We start from the raw sequence: 26,557 nt of genomic DNA, 5'->3' as shown, positions 1-26,557 counted from the left end.
AGGAATAACTCCCCTTTCAGGTTAGAAAGTGTAATGATTACCCCGAAATATGGTGCGGGTAAATGGCAAGGCGTTTCTCCCTATGGAAAAATGTTTTCACATAGAGAAAAACGAAACCATAAACGAGCACTGGCAAAGCCGGTAGGTAATACTTATGGGAGAGCTTTTGGCTATGTCAATTTCTTTTAGCCATGTTGTGTGCAGCATGGCTGGCAGGAAAAAAAGCATGACGTTTCCACGAGGGGGTGTGATCTGGTTTCTTAGTATGGGAAAGTGCTCTGCCATCACAAAAAAATAATGTTTAACATGTCAGAGCTGAGGTTCTCCGTTTTGTCTTGGCATGAAGACAGCGACAAAAGGCCATGTAGAGCAGGGAGTACAGTGCAGTTAGCATCATCAATCTGGTTGACGTGACTTTTAGGCGCTGTTTTTCTGGGCTGGATTAGAGGTGGCAAGAAATACAAGCATTTACAATGCAATGGTCTCGGCATTGTTAAAGTTAGAGCTATTGGCATTGCTCATGACATATTTATTTATGGTACACACACACACACACACACACACACACACACACACACACACACCCCCCCCCCCCCTTTGGTCGTGAGAGATTGTCATCTCCAAAGACGAATAAAGGAAACTGAAAGAAAACAAACGCTTCTTCACGCTGCCAGATATTTCCATCTCCATTGATTGCAATGAAATGACCCCCAAAAACACTCGCTCTCACCCAACTTCAGAAGAATGGCAAATCAAACCGGCTATTGTACCCAAACAGTTAATATCGAGGTCTCCCCTTGTGCAGCTGGGAAAGGGGGGGATGAACCTAGTTTTGATTTTTAAGTGACAATAAACACACTCAAAAAACAATGCTTATCTCCCGGGTGGACCAGGTTAACCATTTTAAGAGTATTGTAGCGGGGCGGCCACAAATGCGCTTTCGCCCGTTATTGCAGGTAACTCTGTAAGCCATCTGGTGGTGTCTAATTATGCCTCACTGGGGCGTTAAATCGCTTGTTATTTCATTATAGCTGTGTGAAGGTTGCACGGAAAGCAGTAAAGAAAAAAAATAAGCAACTTGCTCACATTGATTTAAAAACAGATGTAAGGAGAAGGGAATTGTTTTATTCTAGAAAAATGAATGGTAGAATATTCCGCAGTGGGTGGTTACGCAGTGGGCCCGCACGCTTGATACCATTGCGTCAGGCCGGTGAACAACAGGTCAGAATCTTTTACTCTTAAACGTGACTATACCATTACATATCTAAACCGTAGCCTTGTGCGACTGACGCGAGCAGTCAATAGTTACAAAACATATGTCTGAGGGAATAACAGGAATGCATGAAGGCTGAGCTGCAAAAATAAACAAAGATTTGTGATGAGGCACAATGGCATGAATGAAATAGCTAATCACACAATGGAGTGCCGAGCTAAAAAAAACTTTGATTAAAGCCTGGTGGAAATTCCAGTTGCAACTGGTTACTTCTGGCTCCGGTTGCAGATGATTAGTTTTACACATTGAACCACATCACATGCATGTCCGCCAGGAGGACACTCTGGAGAGGCTACACGTCGCTGGGTTTGCCTTTGTTCTTACACTCAGATTGAACAGATGCTTTTGCACAATCGCTTCTTTCATGCACAATCCCTTCTTTCATGACTTCTTAAGGAAACCCACACAATACGGTTTATTAAAGGCTTCTTTTAGAGGGGAAAACGTAAAATGTGGCTCGCAGTTCCAATGTTTACAATGGAGGGGTAAAGTTTCAGAATGGACTGCGGGCGTCGAAGAGCTGAATAGCCCAATTACAGCTACGCGAAAAGGGGACATTATTGTTTTAAAATCGACTGCCTTTTCGCTCTTTCACTTTCTTGTTACCCCAAAATGTGGGTTTGTTGGTTAGTGCCTGGAGAGAGGCTTCTATCTTGTCTAAGCTAGGAAAGGGGAACAGCACCCGGACCGTTCCCCGAAGCCCTCTTGTAAAACCCGCCCCGTCTCCCTTCGTGGTTCTGTTCGTAAATTGAGCCTGCTTTGCAGAGCACACCAGAAAGGACCAGCCATTACGGAAATTTGATGACGACTAGCTAGTTCGTACCCCCAACGCTCGCCCTTTCCTTGTGACAGAGTTTCTGTGGACGTTGGCGAAATGTTGGATACATTAGGTAGGGATGTACACCGGATGCGCCCTCTTCTGAAAGGCACATCCGGAGAAGACATCTGCGCGATTGTACAAGCGAGTGTTTTAGAAGGAATTTGCATAATTCCTTCTTTAGACCAATTCATATGGGTGTGGAGGCGCCCATCACGCAGCACAGAGGGAAAAGGTTAAATTAAGTGTAGGGGGATGAGGTGAGGGCCATGACATCACCCCGTGCTGGCAAAGGAGAATCACCTAACTAGCTCCGAGCCGCCCTGGGCCGCGCCTGATAAGGGGGTGATTGATTGCAACTGTTTCACAGGCCGACCACCAGCTATCGGACACTGAGCAGTGCCCACGCTGCGCCACAACAACAGCACGAGGCAACTATCAGAAGACAAGTAACATTAGACGGCCACTGGTAGAAGAGTCCAAAGTACGGTCACGGTGCGGGAAGTCAGCGGGGCAAAGATATTTGAAATGGGCCCATAGAGCAGAACAATGGGGTGCGGGGGAGGCTTCAGAGGGGACCGAACTGGCACAGACTGACGAAAAAAACTGTCCTGGAAACAAAACAAAAAAAGTAAACACCCACAATGGGCCCACCTCTGCATGACGTAAAAAAGGGGCGGGGCTTAAAAAAGACAGAAACGCCCACGAATCTGCTCCAGCCCCGAGTGACACACATCTCTTCCAATGGCTAGCCTCCATTTACGAAGCTAGCCAATGGAAGAGAGAGGCGGGTTAAAGCCCCACTGTTGAAGTCATTAAATCTTCGGCTCCGCCCCCACTGCTTCGCAGTGCGACGGTAGCCTCGACCTAAAAATGGGAGGGGGTGGACGATACAAGCAAAACCCGGGGAGGGGTAGACCAGACCAGCAACAATGGAGGTAGAGGTTGAGGGGCAGGGCAAGCAAAAATGCAGAGAGGGGTGCGCAAGTAAAAAGGAAAACGTACTTCTAAAGTGGCAAGCAATTGAATGACGGTGGGCAAGGGTAGTATTACATGGGCCACGCTCCAGGGTAGGGACAAACACATGAAAATAAGTGAAGCCAGCACTTGCAGACCAAAGAGAAGCCAGAAAATGACGACAATCAAGCCAGCCAATGGTAACAATGGGCGGACTCCAATCAACTTAAGTAAAGAAGATGCCTTGCATGAGCTGTCTTAGGCAAGACCTAAGTATATGGCTTGGGGTGTGGCAGTGGGGGAGGGGGAATGTCAGGCAAAGGTTCTGCCAAACATACTGAAGAGCATAAAACAACCAAAATATTTGTGTTCAGCCTGAGTGGAAAACAGCCTTTACAACGCAGTCTTTACCTCACAGAGCCTTTACCCAAAGTATTTGCACACAGGTAAGTATTTTTACCTTCATTGCGCAGTGCTTTACAATTTTATTGTTTTTAGATAACATTTTTATGTTATTTAAAAAAATTTGATTTTAGGGTTTAGAGATGGGCAAAAGTAAAGAGGGGTGAGAGTGAATCGAGAGATGGGGGTGGGTAGAGGTAAAGGGAGGTGAGGGTGACTTGAGGGTTCAAAGGTAGGTAGAAGCAATTGAGGTTGACCTTTGGGTTCAGGGGTGCGTACAGGTATACAGTGATGAGGAATACTTGAGGGATTAGTGCTGGATATATGTAAAGAGAGGTGAGGGTGACTTGAGAGCTATAGGGTGGGAAAAGGGAGGTGAGGCCGACTTAAGAGATCAAGGGTGGACAGCGTTAAGGGAGGGGAGTGTGACGAGAGCTCAGGGATGGGTAGATGTAAGGGGAGGTAAGCTGACTTGAGGGTTCAGGGGTGGGTATCGATAAAGGGAGGTCAGGGTTACTGGAGGGTTCAAGGTTGGAATAAGAAAGTGGGATGTTGGTTGACTGGGGTCCAATATTTATACTCATTTGAGCCTTTAAAGTCTAGAGAAGCTTCTCGAGGGTCCCTTTGAAGTACCCAGGCATACTGCCTTCCCTGTCCTGGCTCCAGACCAACTACATGGGGTATGCAGCCCTTTTGTGTGGAAGCAGGACACAGCCTATTTATGAGTACTTAGAGCTGTGCCCAGCCCCACCCTCCCACCCTGCCAGCGATGGCTCATCCAGGCACACCAAAGCTCTTTGCTGTGTGACTGTCTAGGAGGAATACACAGCCAACTGCCAAATTGCCCAAGTCATGTTACCCAGAGAGGCTGCAGGCACTAAATAACTATGGCAAGAAAATGCCAACTTTGGGTGGAATTGTGTGGATACACGCAGATTGTATTTTTTTGACAAAGTTTGAGGTTTGTTAGAGATTCTGGGTAACAGAACATGGTGAGAGCCAGACAAGTCACCCCCCTCCTAGATTGCCCTGGGTGTCTAGTTTTAAAAAATGTATAGGTTTGCGACGTTTCCCTAGGTGCCGGCACAGCTAATGTTCCAAATCTACAGCTAGGCGCTTTGCAAAAATGTTGTGTGTCCACATTGCGTTTTGGGCCATTTCCGGTTGCGGGAACCAGGCCTGCCCACACAAGTGTGGTACCATTGTTATTGGAAGACTTTGGGGAATTCAGGTTTGGAGGAATATTGTGGATCCACGCAGATTCCAGAACTTTTCATCACAGAAAAACTAAGTTTGAGGTTTGAAAGGGACTCTGGGTAACGGAACCTGGTGAGAGGCACACAAGTCAGTCCATCCTGGATTACACTTGGTGTGTAGTTTTTAAAAAATGTACAGGTTTGCTAGTTTTCCCTATGTGCTGGCTGCTTTAGGGCTCAAAATCCACAGGTAGGCACACTTCTAAAAAAAAGTCTGTTCCTAGTGGGCTTTCTGCCACCCTGGTGGGGGTGGGGGACCGGGGTGGGGTTTTTTCCCCTTATATTCCCCCAAGGGGGCGGGGGGGGGGGGGCAGAAAGACTGGCTATTTTTTTCGGGGTTGGGCATTGGTATGCCCAATCTGGGCAAGCCACACATAAAAAAGCCAGCATTATCGCTGGTGCTTGTGGGCTCTCTGCTGCACCCTGGGGGTAGATCAGGGGCTACTGCCCCATCTGTCTCCTTGGTGGGCAGAATCTACTGCCCCCATCTGCCCTGGGGGCACAAAGACTGTTGGATTTTTTTTGGGGGGTGGGGGGGGGGGAATGGAGGCATTGGCCTGGGCATCCCACACCTCTAAATCAGATTTTTTTTAACTCCCTGGCTTCTAGAGGGATTTCCCCCCCCCATCCCCCCGGGGGGCAAATTGGGGACCACTGCTTCCGCCAAAGACTGGAATTTCTCTGGAGGGGAGGGCATTGCCATGCCCATTTTAGGCAGCCTCCACCCCAACATCGATAAAAAAAAATAATCCCTGGTTTCTAATGGGTTTTTTGCCTCCCCCGGGGGGGTGGAGGGGGGGGGGCAGAAAGACTGTATTGCTGCTTCCCCTCAATGGTTTCTAGTGGTTTCTAGTGGGTGGATTCCTGCTTGGGGATTGCTCTCCTAGGCACCGAGGCGAGAATTATCAGGCCTGTGGAATGTTTGAGCCCAAGACCCGCCGAGGCGGGGAATTGAACCCTGGTCCCGGGCTAGACCTCTGCATCAGGGTCTGCCGCTCTAACCATTGAGCCACACTTCTCCACTGTTAGACAAGCGTGAGCCAATAAAGTAAGTGGAATTACGGAAGGACCGATTTCCTTGGTTTCCTGAAATAGTTAGCGGAGAGAAAAGAAAGTGTTGAAAATCAAGTTGATTAAAGCGATTCAGGATTTCTTTAAAAAGGATAGAAGTGGAGAAGTGATTGCCTCACTGAATGGCAGTAGAGGTTCAATTACAGAAAAAGGTTAATGAAGTGCTTCTGTTAAAATGTTCGACTTAAACTCAATAGTGGGAAGCTGAAGATCCAAATGTTCTGCTGCCTTTTTGATCACTGTGTGATATGGAACCACATCCTTGGAAGGAGTATCAGATGCAGGTGAAAGTTCCCACTCTGGAGAGATATCAAGGTCACTTGCTTCCTTCAACTCAGCAAAATATTCATCTGAGTCCTGAAACTCACCTTCCTCCATCTCCTCTTCTATAACCCTCTGGGCTTCTCTCGTAGATCTTATTCTAGGTGCAGGCGTCAAAGGAGCCAAGACCGACTCCGTCGGATTTGGAACCGGTGTCATGCAGGGATCAGACAGCGCCGCCTGCGCCGAACGAGGTCGAATAGAAGGCGCCGGAGAAGATGGAAGCGGCGTCGATGTCCTAGGCGCTGGGAAAAGCCAAGACGGCGCTACCGGAAGAAAAGGCATTAAAGGGGCCTGGGCTTAGGCATGAGGAATCCCCAAATGAAAAGCTAATGGACCCATGAGACCCGAAGGTGCACCAGAGGGGTACATACCCCGGTTGAAGACTCCGTACATAGCATTGAGATAATGCGACGGATCTTGCCCCTGACCTGGAAAAGGAGGATAGGTCCCCAGGACTGAATACGAGGCAAGAGTTACCGTGTTCAGGCCAGCCAGCACCGACAGCGAAACCAATGGAGTCGCCTGCTCATCCGGCACAGGAATCTCTTCTTCTGGAACCGGAGAATGAACCGAAGTCGGTGAGGGAACCGTCGTCGGAGATTGAGGTAGAGATCGAGGTGGAGAAGCTGCAGGCGAAGCCGATTTTTCAGGAGAAGCTGGATTCGAGGGAGAATGAGAAACGAAGTCCTTATGGCGGCGTCGAGATGGAGAGGTCGACTTCGGGCCGCTTCATTATCAGAATGGTGTCTTGATGAATGCCTCTTCTTCTTGTGATTCTTAGGTCTCGAAGCATGCCCCAGCGTTGACTTCGAGCCCGAGCTCGACCTGGAGCGCAACCTCAACCTTCTCCTACTTCTTTTTTCCTTTCTCATCTTCGCCATGAAGAGCTTCGCATCCCTCTATTTCAGTGCCTTCGGATTCATTTTCCTGCAGTAAGCACATCCCTCGACGATGTGATCCGACGATAAACATCAAGCATAGTCCTCGTGTGGATCAGTAATGGACATATATACTCCGCACTCCCTCCAAGGCTTGAACCCGGACTTCCTCGATGACATCCTTAAAAGGAAACAAGAAGCAGTACAGGAACACAGCCAGAAACACAAAGTAACAAGCGTAACAGAGAGTCCTAGAAAAACCGTTAGCGTCGATGGCGCGGAAAAAAGGAAACTGACGTCATCACACCGACGAGGCTCTCTTATGGCTCCAGTGAAGTCAGCGGAGTCACGAGCGAGCCGGGCTTCTGTGATGTCGTCCTCGTTGGTATAGAGAGCTACAAAAAAATTCAAATTGCTGCTGGCGCAGGGGATATTCACAAGGTGAGGAATCCACTGGCAGATGTATCCATCAGAAAGCATAGGCAAATGGAGTTGACTAGTTAATTAAAAGGGCATTGCACATCGAATGAGATTCTGGCACCCTGGATGCAAATTCTCAGCATTTTTTGTTTTGCGTCGTGGCGAATACATGTAATGTTGGTGCACCCCATTCTGCGATGATGTCCTGCATTACCTTGCAAATGACAATCCATTTGTGATTTTCTTTATAATAACAACTGAGGAAATTAGTTTGAACATTTGAATTCCTGGTATGTGAAAGGCTGTAAGAGACAATCCTCTTTTGGCGAAGTGTCACATTGCTTGAAGCTGAAGTGGTAGCTGGCTTGGTTTTGTTCCCCCTTGTTTGTTAATGTAATACATTGTCGTGGTTTGAATCAACAGATCCTTGGAGGTGAGAGATGGTAGGCAAGCCTTGAGAGCTAGGTGCACTGCTTTTAGTTCTAACAGTTTTATGTGGTAAGACCTTCTGTGACCACAGGCCCTGAACTGTGAGGTGGTTAATAAGTGCGCCCCATCCAAGAGTGAAAAAACAGGGGATTTTTACCTAAGCCTCTGCGAATGAATTCAAACACTGAATGTTCTTCAGATAAACACAACTTTGTTTACCCAGACAATCGATTTTGTCTTTGATTTATGACCATTTATCTTATCTTTTTGTACACAGAAAAAGAAGAATGCCATCAACCTCACATATAGCCATATGTGAATTACATTACAAATGTGTGAATATTTACAAAAAGTGAATAAAACACAAAATATGTGAAAACATTTGAATCACAAAGTGCTCATAATTATACCAAAACATGGACAATGAATTAACCTTCAAATTTGAGAAAAACACATTTATCAGTCCTAAGGCTCAAGGGTGAACGCTTTTGGCATGTGACCCCTGGCAAATTAAGCTGACTAAATCAGGAAAGCTAAACAGTTCAAATACATCAATAGTTTCAAATTCAAATCTTAAATGCACAATGAATGTCGAAAATAGAAAGCCGACTCATTTCGAATCCTGTTTGCTGATTCACAGGATTCTCATCATTGCAGTATAATTCTAGTCCATGAACACTATTTCTAAAACAAAAGGAAAAGTTTGTTTTAATTAAAATACTCCTCAAGCCATTTCTTATGTTAAATAACATGGCGGGAGGCGGCATACCTTTGGTGGGAATTATCCAGAGTTGCATTTATTTCATGGAAGAAGATGTTCTATGCTGTGGGCCCGCGCTGCAACAGAGCGAAGTATTGGTCAAACTAGTACGTTCGAAAGGCATCAAAGCTAGTTTAGAGCACAGGAAACTTTGTTACCTTAAAATATCTTAGTCCGGCGGCAAGGCTGCCTGGTCCGGGTTGTACTTGTTGTGATCCGAGTTGTTTACCTGTGGGTTTAATTGATGCCAATGAATAGCGGGATCTCTACAGCTTAAGTGTCAAAGTTTCTGGCAGGCACTAGAAGGACTTACTTTTCTTTTTTTACGGTTGCGCATACAATCCTCTCCGGGTTTCTGCAATTTTTACTGTCAGAAAAAAAGGGAGGAGAAGGTCACTACGCTGGCCAAATCTGTGCGTATTGAATGCAAGGGGGGTGAACATATGACGGCGCCAAAGCTTACCGGCGGTATTCGAATTACGGCGTCTCTCGTTCACACTGCTGCACGGCCCGCTCTCGATGTGGGTGTCCGCGGCTGTGCCTGAATTGCATACATCTAAAGTATTGTTGTCAGTTGACCAATCAGGATCATGCCTGTCCCGATTGCGTTCTGGTGCCTTATGGGAATTGTAGTTCCCAAGCTGGACCCTATCTCTTACTCTCTATTTATTTCACTAAGAGTGTTCAAGCCTTTGTTGACACTGTCAAATTTTAAAATGAGATAAGCTTCTTTGCGTAGCAGCATGTTCTCAACCTCGGACTGGTGTTTAGCGTCTATTTTTGCCAGTACTGTCCACTTCAACTCAGTTTCACTATGCTTCTTTTCCACAAAATGGTCAACCATTGGTGCGGACAGCACTCTCTTTTTTATTCGGGAACGATGTTGGGTTATTCTGACATTGACTGCCTGGCTCGTTTTGCCAATATACACTCTGTCGCACGGACAGACCACAACATAGACAACATCTTTTGTCTTACAATTTGTAAATACCTGGTGTTTCCACTGTATGCCATTATGGGTAAACACACTGCCTTCAATAGTAGTTGTACAGGAAACACAATTACCACATTTATGGTGCCCACATATTGGTTTTAAGTTCCACTGTGTTATTAAATCACTTTTCTGTGGCGGGATGTAACTGTCCGCTTTGATGAGCTGTTGTCCTATGCTCGTATTCTTACTCATTGCGAAAATTGGTTTGGCTATGGGATACTCCAAAGTTTCTAGTAGATGCCAATTTTTTAAAATGATGCGTTTGAAATGGTTAGTATGTTGACTGAAAGTGGTCACACACACCAGTTTATCCGATTCACATTTTTCCTTTACCTTGAGTAAAGTTTCTCTCTGAGTGAATCTGGCTCTATTTTTTGAGTGTTTTAAAAGTTTTTTGGGGTACCCACGTTTCGCCATTTCGCTGCAAAAGGATGTTGCATGAAAATCAAAATCAGATACATTCGTACAATTTCGTCTGATCCTGAGCAGCTGCCCATAAGGTAAGCTTTCCTTCAAACTTTGTGGATGTGAGCTGTGGTAGTGGAGAATTGTGTTTCGATCCGTTTCCTTTTTGTGCAAGGAGGCCGTCAGCTTTGCTTCACTTCCAAGAGTGAAGCATAAGAGACAATTGTTTGTGAAGGATGTTCCTTCAGAAAAGGAACTCCTACTTGCAGATTGTGAGGTTTGGACCACCAGGTCAGAAATTGCAGTGCACTAATATATTCATCTTCCCATGTCCCATTTTTTGTGACCATTGGTCCCCTAGACAATACAGAAGAGGTCCAATGAAGATTCTTGCACTTAGGACTATAATTATGCAGGATCCCATGGACTGTAGGAGAGATGCGATTTGACAAAAAGTTTGTTTGACTTGTTGAATTAGGTCTATTTTATCTGTTTTTGATAATACTCTCTTCTCCTAAAGATACACCTTTTCTCTTGGAGTATCTATTTTTGCGCCTAAAAAAAATGAGGCACTGAACTGGTGGCGAGATCGATTTATTAACAAGCCTAGTCGGGACAGTAATTTTTTTGAGTTTTAAAGTCTTTTTTCCCCTTCCACATAGAATCTGCCTTTATTAGCCAATAGTTGAGATAGGGATATACAAATATTCTTTTTTTCATGTGAGTTGCAACTACTGTCATACATTTTGAGAATGTACGAGGAGCTGAATTTAGACTGAGTGAAAAAACAACATATTGATAGTGTTCATTACCTACCAGAAACATTGGATATTTTCTGTGAGGACGGGAAACTGAAATGTGAATATACAAATCCTGTAAATCTATTGCACATAACCAGTCACCTTTACTTATGTGAGGATAGATTTGATGAAGGCCCACTATCCAGATTTTTTCTTTTTTGATAAAATTGTTAAGGAATCGGAGGTCCAGCATCCGTTGATAAACTTTGGGATGGCTTTTCTTTTGGCCCAGAAAATACCTAGTGTATATACCTTTCTAGCTTGAAGGAATCTTCTCTATTGCCCGGTTTTGTAATAGTAAATACGTTTTGTGTTGTAGATTGATTAGACGACCAGCTGAAAAAGGCCATGGTCAGACAGATAGTGGAGTGTTTGAAGTGGATTAACTATCTTTTTTGTATGGTGTTAAACACCAGTCTGTCCGTGGATATGTTTTTCCACTCTTCCTGGAAAAAGCCACCCCTCCTGTCAGGATTGCAAGTATTAGTACTTTAGTAAGGCAAGGGATGAGAAGGGGTGGGGTCTGTAAGAAAAGCAAAGTGTGTTTCAGATGTCCAGTGATCAATCATTGGAAAACAACAGCCAGTTTGAGTGTAGGAAAGGTTTTTCAAGATGGCCGTCGTTTTAGTTCAAGGATATGATGCATCTGGTGTTATCACGTTCTTAGAATTTCTTTGTCCAGCATTGTTGAAATTCTAAGCTGTGCACTTCAGTTTGATCTTGAAAGGAAATCAACGTCTCAACGGGCATCTCCTTAGCTTTAGTGCAAGTTACATGAAAGTAAAGCGTTTCCCTTTATATTTCCGTCTGGGGACAGTTCCTGGAAGGTGGAGAAGTGATTGTGAACTGTGCATTATCATTACAAGGTTCACAGAGATATCTTCACTGAAGGTGATAGGTTGGAGCAGAATTCTGGATCTGAACAGCAATTACTCAACCTCCACGTCTCCAGCTACTCCATCTATTGGGCGGAACAAGATATTGAATGGCATCCAGCAACTCAGGCTCTTCGATGCAGCTGTCATTCCTTCAGGAAGGTCACTTGAGTTTGGCCTTTATTTTTCCGATCCCGAATACTAATATGCGGTCATCATCCCGTGTGAGCTAAGCATTTTTCAAAAGTACTTTTAGTGCAAGTTTAAAATCGAAATACTCAGAAAGTTAAATGGATAATTTAATGACTCTCTAAGGGCAAAGTCTAACTCAAAGAATTTTTGCAAAGTTTGCTACATGACGACGGTTTCCCTTTATAGATACCTTTGGGGCGTCTTCCCTATCTTTTCCTTCTCAATCTTCCTATCCATGTTCCTTTTTTCGTTTAATGGCCAACTCAGTTCTGAAAAATTCTATGGAATTACAACTAAGAGACTATAATCACAAAAGAAATCCACAGCTACAAAACTGACTACAGATCGAAAGATATAGAAAGGACGCATGTAAAAAGATCAGATTGCAAAGGAAAAGTAGTTACAATGCTACAGATATTTGAACTATTTTTGAGTCTATCAGCAGAATCATTAAAACACTAAATATGAAATTGTAAATAGTTAATTACCAGAAGAGAGGAAATAACGCCAATAAGCTAGGTATGATAATATCAGTTAAACATATAGATAAAAATGTAATTCTTTGAGAATAGCAATTATAATGTTGTTATAATTTAGGCTTTAGGTATTCCCTCATGTTGAAGACAGCAATAGTACACAGAAGACACAGTGAAACAGACGAAGCCAGTTAGAGGGACTCCAGCTGTCAGACAGGAGTGGTCTCTTCTCTATCCTGTTCCCCTTTCCCCCTTGCTGGTGACATTACACTGTATTCAGGCTGGTGGCACTGATAGATGGGCACTGGGAGCCTGCATCAGTTCTGTCCCTGTGGAGAATCCACGGTCCTGGCAGCTACCCTACCTTATTGGTAAACTTTTGAACGGATGTCAGATTTTCATTGTTTATTGTGGGAGTCATTTATTCTCTTGTACTGAGAAGATTTTGTTGCAGCCGTTCTTTTTTGGCATCTCCTCTGATATGCTCTGTGTGAATGTTTCTGCTTGTGCAAAGGCTGTTATGGGTATCTAGGGGTTTGAACTCTAGGATAATAGAATTGCCTGTCTTTTGGTTTATATCAGGGGTCTCCAAACCGGTCCTGGAGGGCCGGATCCAAGCCAGATTTTTTGGATATCCCCATTGAGATACATGTAGTAATTTTAAAAATCTGGCATGGATCCGGCCCTCCAGGACCGGTTTGGAGACCCCTGGTTTATATTGTTGCTTGTAAAATATTTTCTGCTCTTCGAGACCAACAGCTTTAAGTATTTCAGCTTCATTTTTCATCCTGAACATTTCTTCCACAGTGTGTTGCGCGAATAGTAATCAATCAATGAATTGTAAACTCACTACTTACCTGTGAGGGTCTCAAGGAACTGGGAAGGGGGGGGTGGGGGGGTGAAGTGATGTACCTGAAAAGTGAAAAAGTGCAATTTTTAACTAGGCATCAGATTTTAGGGAGGCTATATGAAGCAAATATCATCTTCCCAGGAAAATTCCATAACAGAATGAAGTCACAGAGAATCCACTGAATCAACTGCAACACTAATAGGTTGATTCAAAATTAATGAGCCTTCCTTAATCATTTCCCAAAAATCTTGCTGTCTGTGAGTGGGAATATCAGATACAAAAGATTTCATGCCATCCCATATCTCTGTGATATGTACCAAGAAGAGCTGCTGCATTGGTATTCATTAAATGGGTGGAGGCTGTACTGTAGATATTTTTCTCTATTGCGGCCATTCTTTAGCTCTCCCTGTCCGGTGGAGCTATGGAGCGAAACACGTTTACGTCTAACTGCCATAACTATAATGATTGAATCTGGTTTGTGATACATTAAAAAAAAAGGTGATCTTGCTGTGGTGGCTTATATTTCTTAAGCAATCTTGGTATAACAGCTTTAACAGAAGCCAAGTTGAATTTAATTATTCTTGTTCAAGAATGACAAAACTGTTGGTTGAGGAGTGTTAATGTTCAGTTTGGTTGGACCTCTTACCAAAGCTTCTTGGAAAATAAGGATATCATCCACTAGAGATACTCTAGATCAGTGGTTTCCAAACTTTTGACTCCTGAGGATCCCCACTGAATCACTACTGGAAGCCAGGGACCACCAAACAATTTGAATTTCTTTTTAAAAACGCCTTTTGAAGCAAAGGCAATTTCAAGAGGGAGACAGCCTGAATTTGGCCTATTGGCATGGACATGTATGCATACAGCAGTGTATTATTTAGTGGTACAAGTCTCCTGCTCTCAGCCATAGCACCACCTCTACATTATCATTCCAGAGCCTTGGAGGGGTGACCCTTCCTTACAGCAACAGGTTGAATGATTGCGAATTATTAGCATTTTTACCTATTCACAGTTTAAGAAGGCCTAAAATATTATACAATTATGAAGCATTTTATACTAAAGACAAGCCCCAAGGAGCAACAAATATTGTGAAAATTCTAACAAGATAGTGCACAAAGCGATGAGTCCAGTGTACAGAGCAAATTCAAGGTCTATATTAGGAGTTCATCATGGAAGGGCAAGAGATGGCAGGAAGTTATCTGCACAGGAGGCATATTGTTTCAGCGAGATCATGGAACAAGGCTATGCCAATTACCATAAACCCCTGTTAGACATAACCTTTAGTCACAGACAGCAGAACAACATTTTACCACCAAGGGGTGAACAGTGCAATTAAGGCATATTTCAGAGAGGCCTCGCGTGGCGCCTGACATGATCCTCTCCTGTTAGGATGCCCACTGCCCAGTCCCTTACCAACAACAAACTTCAAAGGCTACACAGAATAAGAGCTTGATGATTCGGAATATGAAAGCTTGACAGCACAGATAATTCACCCAAGGGCTTGTGGAAAGTGAGCAATCAGACAGCAGGACGAAAATCCTACTGCTGATCCTGGCTGCATCTATTTTTACCTGCCTGCCAAGTAACGGTAACCTATACACATGTGCCTTTCAACGCTTTATTGCTTTTATTGTATTGCCTGTATTTTCATTGTTGTGTCTGTGACTGCCGTTGTCGGTCTTCCCCTGCTGCCTGTACCTGGTCCGTGCCCCTTTTTCTTCCCTCTGTTCCCCTCGCTGTCCCCGTGCTCTCTCTGCCCGGTCTTTCCTTCTGTACCCCTCGCAGCCCTGTGTCTCTGCCCGGTTTTCCCTTCTGTTCTTAGCTGCACCTATATTTCTGTATTCTGTATTTTGCCTCTGTGCCACACGTTTTTTCTGCCCTTTGTTCTACTCATTTTTCCCCTCGTATTTTGTGCCTTTCTGTCCTCTGTTCCACTCATTTTTTGCGCCTTTCTGCCCTCTGTTCCACTAGTTTTTCCCGCGTTTTTTGTGCCTTTCTGCCCTCTGCTCCACTCGTTTTTCCCTCGTTTTGTGCCCTTCTGCCCTCTGTTCCACTCGTTTCCCTCGTTTTTCATGCCCTTCTGCCCTCTGTTCCACTCGTTTTTGTGCCCTTCTGCGCCACTTGTTTTTCCTTGTTTTTGTGCCCCTTTTGCCTTCTGTTCCACTCGTATCCCCAGCTGCTGTGTCCCCTGCGGGCCACCCCCCTGACTGCCCACTGCCCATTCGCTGCCCCCGCCTCCCGATTGTATTGTTGTGGTCGCGCCGCCCCTGCGCCAACATTCATAGCTCTTGTGTACTGTGAGGACGCATGGGCGTTTCATTTTTCACTACGACAGGCACTAGAGTCCTGCAGACCCCCGGGGAATGTCTCATGGACCCCCTGGGGGTATGCGGACCACAGTTTGGGAAACGCTGCTCTAGATGGTGACTGAGGTGGAGAGGTTGGTGTATAAGAGAAACGCGGATGGCGATTTTTAATGTGAAGTGGACAGACCCCTTTTGTTAGCGGGCATTCTAGGTGGTGTTGTCGGAACAGGTGAAGCGTTCTATTTTCTGATGGGAGACATGAAAATTGTTTTGGAAGCTTTTCTGTCTGGTGAAAGAACTAAGGGCTTAAATGGTTTGAGGCCTCTTAGACTTCTGGATGATGCTTTGTGGGGGAAGTGGCGTATCTGAGTCACTGAATCATCAGATGCTTGAGAAGCTTCAAAAGGGGCAGAAGGAGAGCCAGACCTCTCTGGGGATGAAGAAAGCCTAACCCGAGAAATCCTTGAAGTCGAAATAAATAGAACTGATGTCGTACAAGTCTTCTAGGCTGTTAATGGAGTTTGTGGTGGTGAAAGATGACTTTTTGACATTGTATGTTGGGATTTTGATGTCGATCGAGTGTGTGATGGTAGCGGAGTTGGTGCCATTGTGTTCTTCAGCATCAATGACCGTGATAGTCTGGACGTCGATTTGTATGCTAAACGGTGACAACAAAGTTCCAACATAAACCCTTCTTCATAGGATCAGCATGCCAATGCTGAACGTATTGACAGCAATGTTGGTGGTCGCGATGCCGACAAGCTGTGTCAATTGGAGGGTCATCGATGACTATGTCTGGGAGGAGATCTTTTATCAGCAGATCTTCCTTTGTGGGAGTTTTTTTGCCAGATTTGTAGGTTTCTTCAGAAGGACAAGACTAAGCTCTTTCTAATCTTCTCCTCTTTTTCTCTTTCTCTGCTCTAATGTCCTCATGCCTCTTAATCTGATGCCCTCCCTTTCCTCAAGACTCCTTTTTGACATTTTATTACAAACGTCACATCTTTTGCCTGATGTGATGGTGAAACTCACACCACACATACTTTGTATGCATATGAGCTTGCCTTCTTTTTTCCACATACGGGGCAGTTGGCAAAAAGAGGTGGCTTTCTGACTGGAAAAAAAGTGTTGGCTCAATGTAAAAGTAGCTTTACTCAACTAAAGGAATGTTAAAACGTTTAGTAAAACAATGGCTTGAAAAATGCCTTAGCTAAAAACAATTGTTTCGAAGGTGCCAAGAAAACACGGAGGTGTTTAGAGATCCTGCCTGAAGGATCCAGAAAAAAAGAACCGACTATCACAGGCAAACTGCCACTAAAACGCACTGTAGATAGGGGTACTTCTCAGTTTCTTAAAGGAGCAGGCTCCTTTTCCTTCTCTGTCAGTGTAAGCCTACCTAAAAGCTTTTTCTCTTCATGCTCTTTATATTAAAAGGCAGCTTTACTCCATGACAAATGATGGACAATCGAAAAGCTACTCTCTGACTTCAGCTATTTTCTCAAACATTCGGAAAGAAAATGAGATCTCCCACAGACTACACTGAGAATCCATGGGAAATTAGCTTGAAAGAGGAACATTCTCCAATGAGAATTTCTACAAAGATTATATACATTAAAAAGGTTTTACGGGGTCCACATGAGCAGCAGAGAATTATTCAACATTTATGACTATTAATAAAGATCCTACAATGCCCAACCATGGATACATTTTCAGCAATGGTTCCTCCTGTAAGGATTGCCTGAAACACAGTAAGAATATGAAAACATGCTCTAGTTGATTGAAATATTTACAACAAGGGGTGGTGAGGGACAGAGTCTCTGAATTAAGCAGAAAGCTCTCACCCAGTCAAGAGATCAGGGCTCGATCCAACACCGTTTTTTAGCTCACTGCACCATCCCAGTTTCAGAACCTGGCTGTATGCAAATTAGTCTGTTCCTGTCCCAGTGCATGATGGGAACAGGGCAAACCAAACTACAAAAGCCAATTCTTACACTGGGAAGGAAACAAGCTCCCGGGGACCGGTTTCTGGCATTACAGCCGTCTTCGGCCCGGTTTGCTTGAATCCTGATGGTGCAATGAGCAAGGGTCTCACATCTGAGAATACCCTTCCACGCTTAGGGTGGACAAAAATATTTACAACAAGGGGTGGTGAGGGACAGAGTCTCTGAATTAAGCAGAAAGCTCTCACCCAGTCAAGAGATCAGGGCTAGATCCAACACCGTTTTTTAGCTCACTGCACCATCCCAGTTTCAGAACCTGGCTGTATGCAAATTAGTCTGTTCCTGTCCCAGTGCATGATGGGAACAGGGCAAACCAAACTACAAAAGCCAATTCTTACACTGGGAAGGAAACAAGCTCCCGGGGACCGGTTTCTGGCATTACAGCCGTCTTCGGCCCGGTTTGCTTGAATCCTGATGGTGCAATGAGCAAGGGTCTCACATCTGAGAATACCCTTCCACGCTTAGGGTGGACAAAAATATTTACAACAAGGGGTGGTGAGGGACAGAGTCTCTGAATTAAGCAGAAAGCTCTCACCCAGTCAAGAGATCAGGGCTAGATCCAACACCGTTTTTTAGCTCACTGCACCATCCCAGTTTCAGAACCTGGCTGTATGCAAATTAGTCTGTTCCTGTCCCAGTGCATGATGGGAACAGGGCAAACCAAACTACAAAAGCCAATTCTTACACTGGGAAGGAAACAAGCTCCCGGGGACCGGTTTCTGGCATTACAGCCGTCTTCGGCCCGGTTTGCTTGAATCCTGATGGTGCAATGAGCAAGGGTCTCACATCTGAGAATACCCTTCCACGCTTAGGGTGGACAAAAATATTTACAACAAGGGGTGGTGAGGGACAGAGTCTCTGAATTAAGCAGAAAACTCTCACCCAGTCAAGAGATCAGGGCTAGATCCAACACCGTTTTTTAGCTCACTGCACCATCCCAGTTTCAGAACCTGGCTGTATGCAAATTAGTCTGTTCCTGTCCCAGTGCATGATGGGAACAGGGCAAACCAAACTACAAAAGCCAATTGATTGAGAGACTGGCACATGCCAGAGCTATTGCCCTTTCTAATATTATAAATGAAATTATTGCAAAGCAAAGTATGGTTATAGAGAACAGAATGGCTCTGGATCTTACCCTTGCAAAGAAGGAAGGGGTATGTGTGTAAGGGAATAAACGCGGAGGAGCGTCGGCCCCCTGGATCAGAGCCAGCAAATGAAAAATAAAATTATATTTTAATATGGTTTTATTTTTCAGCAGATGACTGAGCCAGCGTGTGTAGCGCGGAACTGGGGTCACACAGAGGAGTGGTTGTGTACTTCTAAGTGCGCATGTCTGTTTAGCTGAACGTTTTAGGCCAGCCAAACAGACTTACGCAGTTAGGTTTCTCCAACCCAGCTGTTTTCTACAGCCGGGTGAAGGAACATGGCAGACTGCCTGCGCAGATCGTCTAAGCAGCCTGCTCAGGTCAATCCTGGCAGCTGTTCTCATGGTATGCGAGCAGCGTCTTGTTTGGTTGGGCAGTCTGTTCTAGGGAATGTAGAGAGCAGCAGGAGAAGCATGAGGCGGCCGCAGGATCAGGTACTTTTTAAATGTATTTTTTTTATTACAACCACTGCACCGCTGCTGCCCAGCCGTCCCCCCTCCCCCCCCTCCACCCCCCAGCAGCGCATTGGAACCAGCTGTGACTGGAAAAGCACGGGACGGACTTCAGATCTGATATTTCAAAGGTCTTGTGAGAAGAACATGACATAGGTAGTCCGGTTTCTTGGGAGAATGTAGGGGGTGGATGGGAAAATGAATATTAAGCCTCATTAGTATAGTAGCTGTTATTTCTGTTCTGTTATGAACTTGTGCTGGGCCCAGTCTCTCTTCAAAGTGCTTGGAACTTGGGAGGGGTTGCTGGCACTTCAAGGTGTATGAGGAAAGGTTAGGAGAAATGAAGGCAGACTAAGTTAGGCAGTATGAATATCAAAGAGGGCAAGATGATTAAATGACATTGAGTGATGAATGGCGAGGAGTAGGGAAAATGAGTCACTATGCCGCAATTAAGAAACCTGGCTGACTCCATGTTTATTTGTGTCTACACCATCACATGACACTACTATGTTTAGTGGCAGAAGAGAGAAAATGACAGGGCGGGACGCCAGTAGAGGGGGAGGTTCCCATAGATAAGGAATCCCTTGCAGGGTCCAGTGCCAAATCCCTGTTCCTGTCCCCAGGGGAGTGGGTAGATGGAAGAGAGGGAGTGTGGAGGGGAAATGGCTTGCTCGGGAGGGTGGTGTAGTGTGTGTGTCTGGATTCCCCAGTATGGTGGGATCCAGTGGTGGCAGCTAAAATGTGTCCAGTGCTTAAAGTCCCAATCCCAAATCCCAGAGTATGGTGCCTGGTGCTCAGTAAGAGTGGTACAGGTTGAGAGTCAGGGGCAGTGAGGAACTGTCTCACCGGTCTGGAGGGGGAGTGTGTGGATGAGTGGTGTGTTTAACTGGAGGAGTTGGTGTGAGTTTTTTTGGTAAATAAAAGGAGCTTGCACGGGAGGTGTACCTCTGGTGGTGTGCAGGAGGTCCTGCAGAGGCACTGGACAAGAAGGTGGATGTCTGGCGGCGTGCTAGATGTCTTGCAGAGGCATTAGGAAGTGATTTTAAAAGGAGTGGCTTGTGTATCTGATGATCCTGTGTAGGGGAAGAGGTTCATGTGTAGCCCAGCTAGGTCCCAGTAGGATGGTAGGGGTGTAGGGGCTCAGGTCCGGTCTCAGTAGAGGCGGAGTGAGTGTGGGACGGTATGTCCCATGTTGGCCCGAAACCCTGTCTCAGGGCCTGGAGGGTTCCTTAAGGGAGCGCCAGGTCAGGGGCCTAAGCTGTACTTACAGGTCATCTGAGGAGGATCTTCCTGTGTCTAGAGGACGGAGAGTGTCTGTAACCAGAACTCCGGCGGTCCTGGTGTTGGGCAGTACCGCTCCTAAGTGGAGGGTGCAGAAGTCCTGGTTCGCTGGGCATTTGACTGTCTAGAGTGCTTGACCATTTGTGGGGCCTCTGGAGGTCGTTCCCCGAAAAAGGGGGGGGTGTGGGGGGGGGGCAAGTTCAGGTTCAGCCTGACCTGGAGGGAAGGGCATCTGTAATCAGTGTCCTGACTGGTTTGGCTTCCAGGGGTACCGCTCCAAGGTGGGAGGGTGCAGAACTCTGGAAGGGGGTGCAGAGGGAGGGCGTCCTTACCTCTGACCCCGGTGCAACCTGAGGATTTAGATCCTAGGTTGGGAGATTAGGAAACTTCCAGGTCAAGAAGGAATCTCTGCCAAAGTAGATCAGCTGAAGAGACGGAGGGGGCTGCCCTTGCTGTGTGTTCTGGGGCTCACCAGCAGTTTGTTGTTTTCACTAAGGTAGAGGAAAGGGGACTTTGCTGTGTGCTGTGTCCCCCCATCTGCTTGAACAGGGACTGTGTTGTGTGCTTTGTACCTCCGAAGTGAAATAGTTTCCAAGTTCCAGGTTGTAGACCAGTGATGGAGAGAGGTCCTGATCTGGTGGGAGAGATGTGTTCTGGTGGGTGCTTCCCGTGGAGGGTGTAGAACCACAGAAGTAGAGGTAGGGTGGGGCATTCTTGTCCGTGACCACTGGTCAGCCTGAGGGTATGGTCCCTAGGTTGAAAGACCAGTGGTAGTTGTAGCTACACTGAGAGGGAGAGTGGGGACTGGCTATTGTGTGCCAGGGGTTACTGCCCCCCACTCTGTGAAGTAGTCAGGACCTGTGACATCTGGAGGGCCTAGGGCCTGGTCTTTGCTGTGGACGACTAGCGAGTGCCAGTGGGGTATCCTAGTTGGGCCAGAGAGCTCTTGTTGAGAGAAATCCATGTGGGTTCAGAGTGGCGTAGAACCGGAGGGTGTCCCTGCCGTGCGGGCCCGTGTCCGTGTTTTGTCGCCCACAGCAGGGAAGCCCATCAAGGGAATGATTGGTCTACCCTGCGTTTTGGCTGGAAGGGGGTTGTGTTGGACCTGGCCCTTTTGGCAGGTTGACCCCAAAACTTTTTGCTTTTTCCTGGCCTATTTCTGTAACCTGGTGTTAGTGATTTTAGGTCTCTGCGCACTTTTTCACTGTGGTCCAGTGTAAAGTGTGTGCGCTGTGTGTGTGGTGAGAGTGACCTGCCCTCCCATAGGAAAGCATGGGGAATATGTGTGGCCATGGTAGTTCCGGATGTGTGGGGAGTGCAGGGTCAAGTTTGGTATGTGCGAATTCGTGAGATTGAATGCTGCGCAATGATGTATGCGGCATGATTGTGTTTAGTGTGGAAGTGCCACTTCTAGAAGTTGGCGTGTTTGTGTAATTTGTGTCTGGCGTGTGATTGGCTGGAGCTGGCTGGTGAGCCTGGCTCCAGGAGTCAGGATGAGTCTGCCCCGGTGGTGAATGGAGAGATTAGTATGCTGATGTGAGGGAGGGGTACACTTGGGACCTGAATAGGGCTGGTCCTTCCCTCCGCAATGCTCGCTCCACCCGCTGTGGTGCGTCTGATGTTCCTAGCCAGGCCAGTGAAAGGGAGTTCCCCATAACCAGTTGTAGCTGGTTCTCCCTTGCCTGCACCTTTTACAACAAAGGATGTGGTTGCTGTTGTGTGCGTGCGCAAATGCTTTACACATTGCCTACGGGATAAGCCTGTCTGCTCGTGCCAAGCTACCAAGGGGGGGAGCAGGGGTTATCTTGGCGTGTGACTCCCTTGCCCTGACTAGAATGGTGGTTTCTGCCTGGCTTTGGCGCAAGCCTTAGCGAAACAAAAATCCCAGTTCTAACAATGGAGAAACTCTACCTCCACAACAAACCTCAAGCAGTTGAGGAAGACAAGAAGTGCGTACCATAAACATATGCGTTGCGCCTAAACCAATCACTTTAAATCACAACTTGACAATGGCAATAACAGACCGAAAAAACTCTTGAAATCATCAAACAATAAGCAAACCACTCAACCAACCAGTTCTCTTCACCTAACTACTCACTTCCAAGTGGTGAGGAGTTCTCTACACACTTCAGAGACAAAACAAGAAATATTGAGCTAGAAGTGCAACAAACCATTACAAATACACATTTATCAACCCAACCAACTCCCTTCTCCATGTTTACCCTTGGTGAGTTCCCTCTCTCAGGATACAGGGATTATACTCCACAAAATATTGCGGCGTGGAATACCTTTTCACTACTTAATGATGACAAACTATTATAACCTCCCAGAAACCTTCAAATCATTTCAATGATCTGTTGCCCGCCAAGTGCTTCAAAAAGCTTAGATCCTTTGTGCTCCCACTCTGGTCTAAGATTGTCCACAAATCTCTCCTGCAGGGTCTGATTCCTGACCACCCCATTTTTCTGAATCGAATTAGGATAAGTCACCCCCATCCGGAAGAAGCCTAATGCAGTATTATCTAATCCGAACAACTTTCAGCCATGACCGTAGCCAAGTTACTTGAAAAATGTGTTCACAAACAACTCTGTAATCCCATAGAGCAGTTTCAATTTATGGACCAATTCAAATCGGGTTTCAGATCCAGACACAGTCCAGAAACTGCCCTAACACACATCGTCGATTACGCCTTGAGATTACTTGACCAGAACGACCTCTGCCTTCTTATATTTCTCGATCTCTCATCGTATTCAACCGCACTCTCCCCCATGCTTTTTATTTTTAACCTACTCATGGAAACAGTCACCGAAATTCTGAACTGCGCAAACATACAATATCACACGTATGCAGACGACACTCAATTAATTATACTCAAGAATGTCATCACCGGATGACATCAAAACTCTTAATACTGCTCTTCTGAAAACCCAACATTGGCTAACTCATAATCACCTTATGCTAAAAGTGCTGAAAGCGGAATTCCTCTTGATTGCTTCACAAAATCACTCTGCCCCCATTGAAGACTGGCTCAAACTACTAATAGGGCTCAATTGTGCTCCTCATGTTGTAGATTCCGCTAAATCATTAGGCATAACCCTGGACAAACACCTGAATAAACAAAATCACATCAGTGCAACCACAAGAGGAGCCAATTAACTTAACAAATTAAGGAAACTCAAACCTTTCCAGTCAACGGATGACATGCAGTTAGCAGTACAATCCCTAGTATTCTCCTACCTTGACTAAGGCATAGCAACCTTGGTGGGCTACCTAAAGCCGGACTGGTTCACCTTAGAGCTACGTTTAACTCAGCGGCCAGACTCCTCATGGGATCACGAAAACAAGATCACATCACACCAAATCTAGCTCAACTTAATTGGTTCACTCTTAAAACAAGGATCCAGTTCAAGCTAGCCTGCCTGCAACTATAGACTTGAAGTCACCAAACTAACTTTTAGCTCTTGCTTTACCGTTTGGATCTACCTCTTATCCACGTTTTGCTTTGTTTTCTTATATCTAGGATGATTGATGATCACTATGTCTGCTTAACTTCTTTTATGGTTTGCTTACATGTACAGGACTCTGATACTCTGTCGGTTCATATCCGTGCTATACAAAACTTTTCAAATAAATAAAATATTGAACCACACTAAATACTGTAACTGTACTCTGTATGATAATGACTATATACATTTTACCTAAATGAGGAAAGAGACATCTTACCTGTTGATAAGCCATATTGAGGAATAAGTATCTCTCCGACCTCCTCATTGGTAAACAAAGGCTGTAAACAACATGGACCACAGCAAAAAAAAAACTAAGTAATCCAAGCTGTTTCCGACACTGTAGCCAATTTTCCAGCCAAGGAGGGAACCGTCTATATTTCGTATGATGGAAGAGCTGGTAGGCAGCTGCTAATAATCCTGCCAGGTACACCAAGGAAAGAAGGGTAATAGCAACAATTGGCAAAGTCTTGTTCACAATCTCAATAGGAATTTTGTAGAAGTCGCTCTGCTGGTTTCTCACATAGGGATGAATGACATCTCGGATGAAAGAATAAATGAAGAAAAAAGTAGCAAGACTCACAGCCACTACCACTGGACCTTTCCACAGGGTGAATAGCCTCAAAGGTACATTTTCTATGTCTCTTGCAGAAGATAATGTCCCCAGATCTATGGGGATGAAGTTCAGTTGGCGTGCTAACTCGATAACCTGATGGCGAGCTTGTTGATCATTGCTGCAAATATACACCTGTTTAAAAAACAGAAATATGTCACGACTAGTACTCCACAACATCATTTGGAACAGCTCAGAGTTAGAAGGATTTACAGTTTAAAATAATTAAGGTAGCATGTAAACTTTAATAACTGCCTCATGCAAAAATGAACATGCTGGAACACTCATCTTTTCCAAATGCAATTCAGTACACTGAGAGCATTACATATCATAAATTAATTCATAAATATATTGATACAGAGGCAAACAAAACAAAGCATGAAAATATGACCACAAACATTTCATATGCAACAGACAGACTACTTTTTTTTTAATGACCTTTCGAGTCATTTCTAGATTGCTTTAAAGGAAACTGCTATGACACCTAAAGCCAATTAACTTCTGAGCTTATATGGACTCAAGACATCCATGTACCCAAATGACCACTATATAAGAGAATTGTACTAACATCATGCTTGCTAATACCATAAAAAACGCTTAAATCATTCATCCCAAAGACTGTTGGAGTTCTCCTGCACTTGTCGTTCTGGATGCCTCACACTATAGATTCACTTAGGCTGCAGTAGCTGCTAACCGTCAGCAAAGTATCATTTTTTACTACTGGACTGCTACTTGTATCATGATTGTAACCTGTACTTTTGTCACTAATGATACAAGATTCTACAGTTTAAAGGTTAAAAGTCATCATACAACTTTATTTGGCTTAAAAATTTCAAAACAAAGAAAATACAAAAATAACAATCCAGCCGTTAGGTGGCTAATCACGTTCTAGGAGTAACGTGCCAAATATAGGTTAAAACTAAATGATTGACTTCTGCTGAATTAAAATTTTGCAAAACAAAAGCAAAAAAACACAGCACTTGTCTACATAGTCTGATCATAAACTTAGTCAAATTTGGTTTAATAAAATTAATTCTGGGGGCCTGAAAAAACTAAAAAAAAAAAAAAAGAAAAACAATAAGGAGCATTAGTTTTACAGGGGTAACAAATCAGTAGCGGGTGACAGATATAAAGACCAGCAGTCCCTGGGACAGCATCAGACTCCACCTCCAATCCCCCTGCTACTCAAGCATGAGAGCAGCGTGGGGATTGGCCCGAGCGGGCTGGATTAATGCTCGCTCATGCACAAGGAGTTTGTGCCGTTTCTCCAACCCATCTGTACAAAACAGCCTGGTTGGAGAAACCGAAGAGTGCATGTCAGTTTGACCGGCCTGAAATGGACGGCCACACTGACATGGGCACTTAAAAGTGCAGATTTACAACTTTCCCCCCTCCCTCCCATGGTTCAGCCCAACCATTCCTCCCTGAACAAGCTGGTTCAGAGCCAGCAGCTGAAAAATACAACAATAGTAAAATATAATTTTGAAGGTTAAGCTGCTTGGTCTGAGCCAGTGTGACGATCCTCCTCCACCATAGACGAGGGGCCGCCCTGGTAATAATCCAAATACATAGACCAATCATTACAGCATGGAAATAATACAATGGGGTGGACCAGCTTTAATCTAACATGAGTAAAAATAAATCTCTGTTGTCTATCATGAATAAACACCAAATTGTCTTTCAGATCTGATAGTGAACAATACCACCTATACACGACTTTTTGACTAGCAGCAAGACTTTTTCCACTTCCAAATGCTGTAAACATAAGTGATTAAGTTCAACCTTACCAACTTTAGCTAATGTTATTGAACAGTCAAAAAGATGTGGGCACTCATGTTTATTACACAATGCCCTGATGTAGCTACGACATGGAATATGGAGCACACGATCTAGGGCCAGACAGTCCGAGGTGATCTGTTGGCTCAATATGGCCTCCTGCTTGGTCTAAACGCTGTAACAGAGGAGCAGGGGTTGAAGCCTGATTTGGTCTTCTACGAATGGCACACCTAATTTGCTGTAACACAGAATAGAAGCGCAACTTGATGAACTGACAACAGCCTCCTTAAACGGACATTTTGTGT

General features: G+C 45.0%; 1 protein-coding gene across 2 annotated transcripts in view; it reads right to left on the bottom strand.

Moving 5' to 3' along the window:
• The window catches only part of STEAP2 (STEAP2 metalloreductase), a 182,981-nt gene that overhangs the window by 67,487 nt on the left and 88,937 nt on the right, over positions 1 to 26,557 (bottom strand). For both annotated transcript variants that reach the window (XR_015300714.1, XM_086941790.1), the window contains exon 3: positions 24,084 to 24,611. Coding sequence is in view for 1 of the 2 variants with exons in the window: in XM_086941790.1 (XP_086797916.1) it covers positions 24,084 to 24,611 (528 nt within the window). In the remaining variant the exon portion in view is untranslated. The remainder of the gene's footprint in view (positions 1 to 24,083; positions 24,612 to 26,557) is intronic.

This window comes from Lissotriton vulgaris, chromosome 10 (assembly GCF_964263255.1).
Source record: "Lissotriton vulgaris chromosome 10, aLisVul1.2, whole genome shotgun sequence".
NCBI lineage: Eukaryota > Metazoa > Chordata > Amphibia > Caudata > Salamandridae > Lissotriton > Lissotriton vulgaris.
Note: the sequence above shows the minus strand (reverse complement) of the source record. Positions and strands in the feature narration are given on the sequence as shown.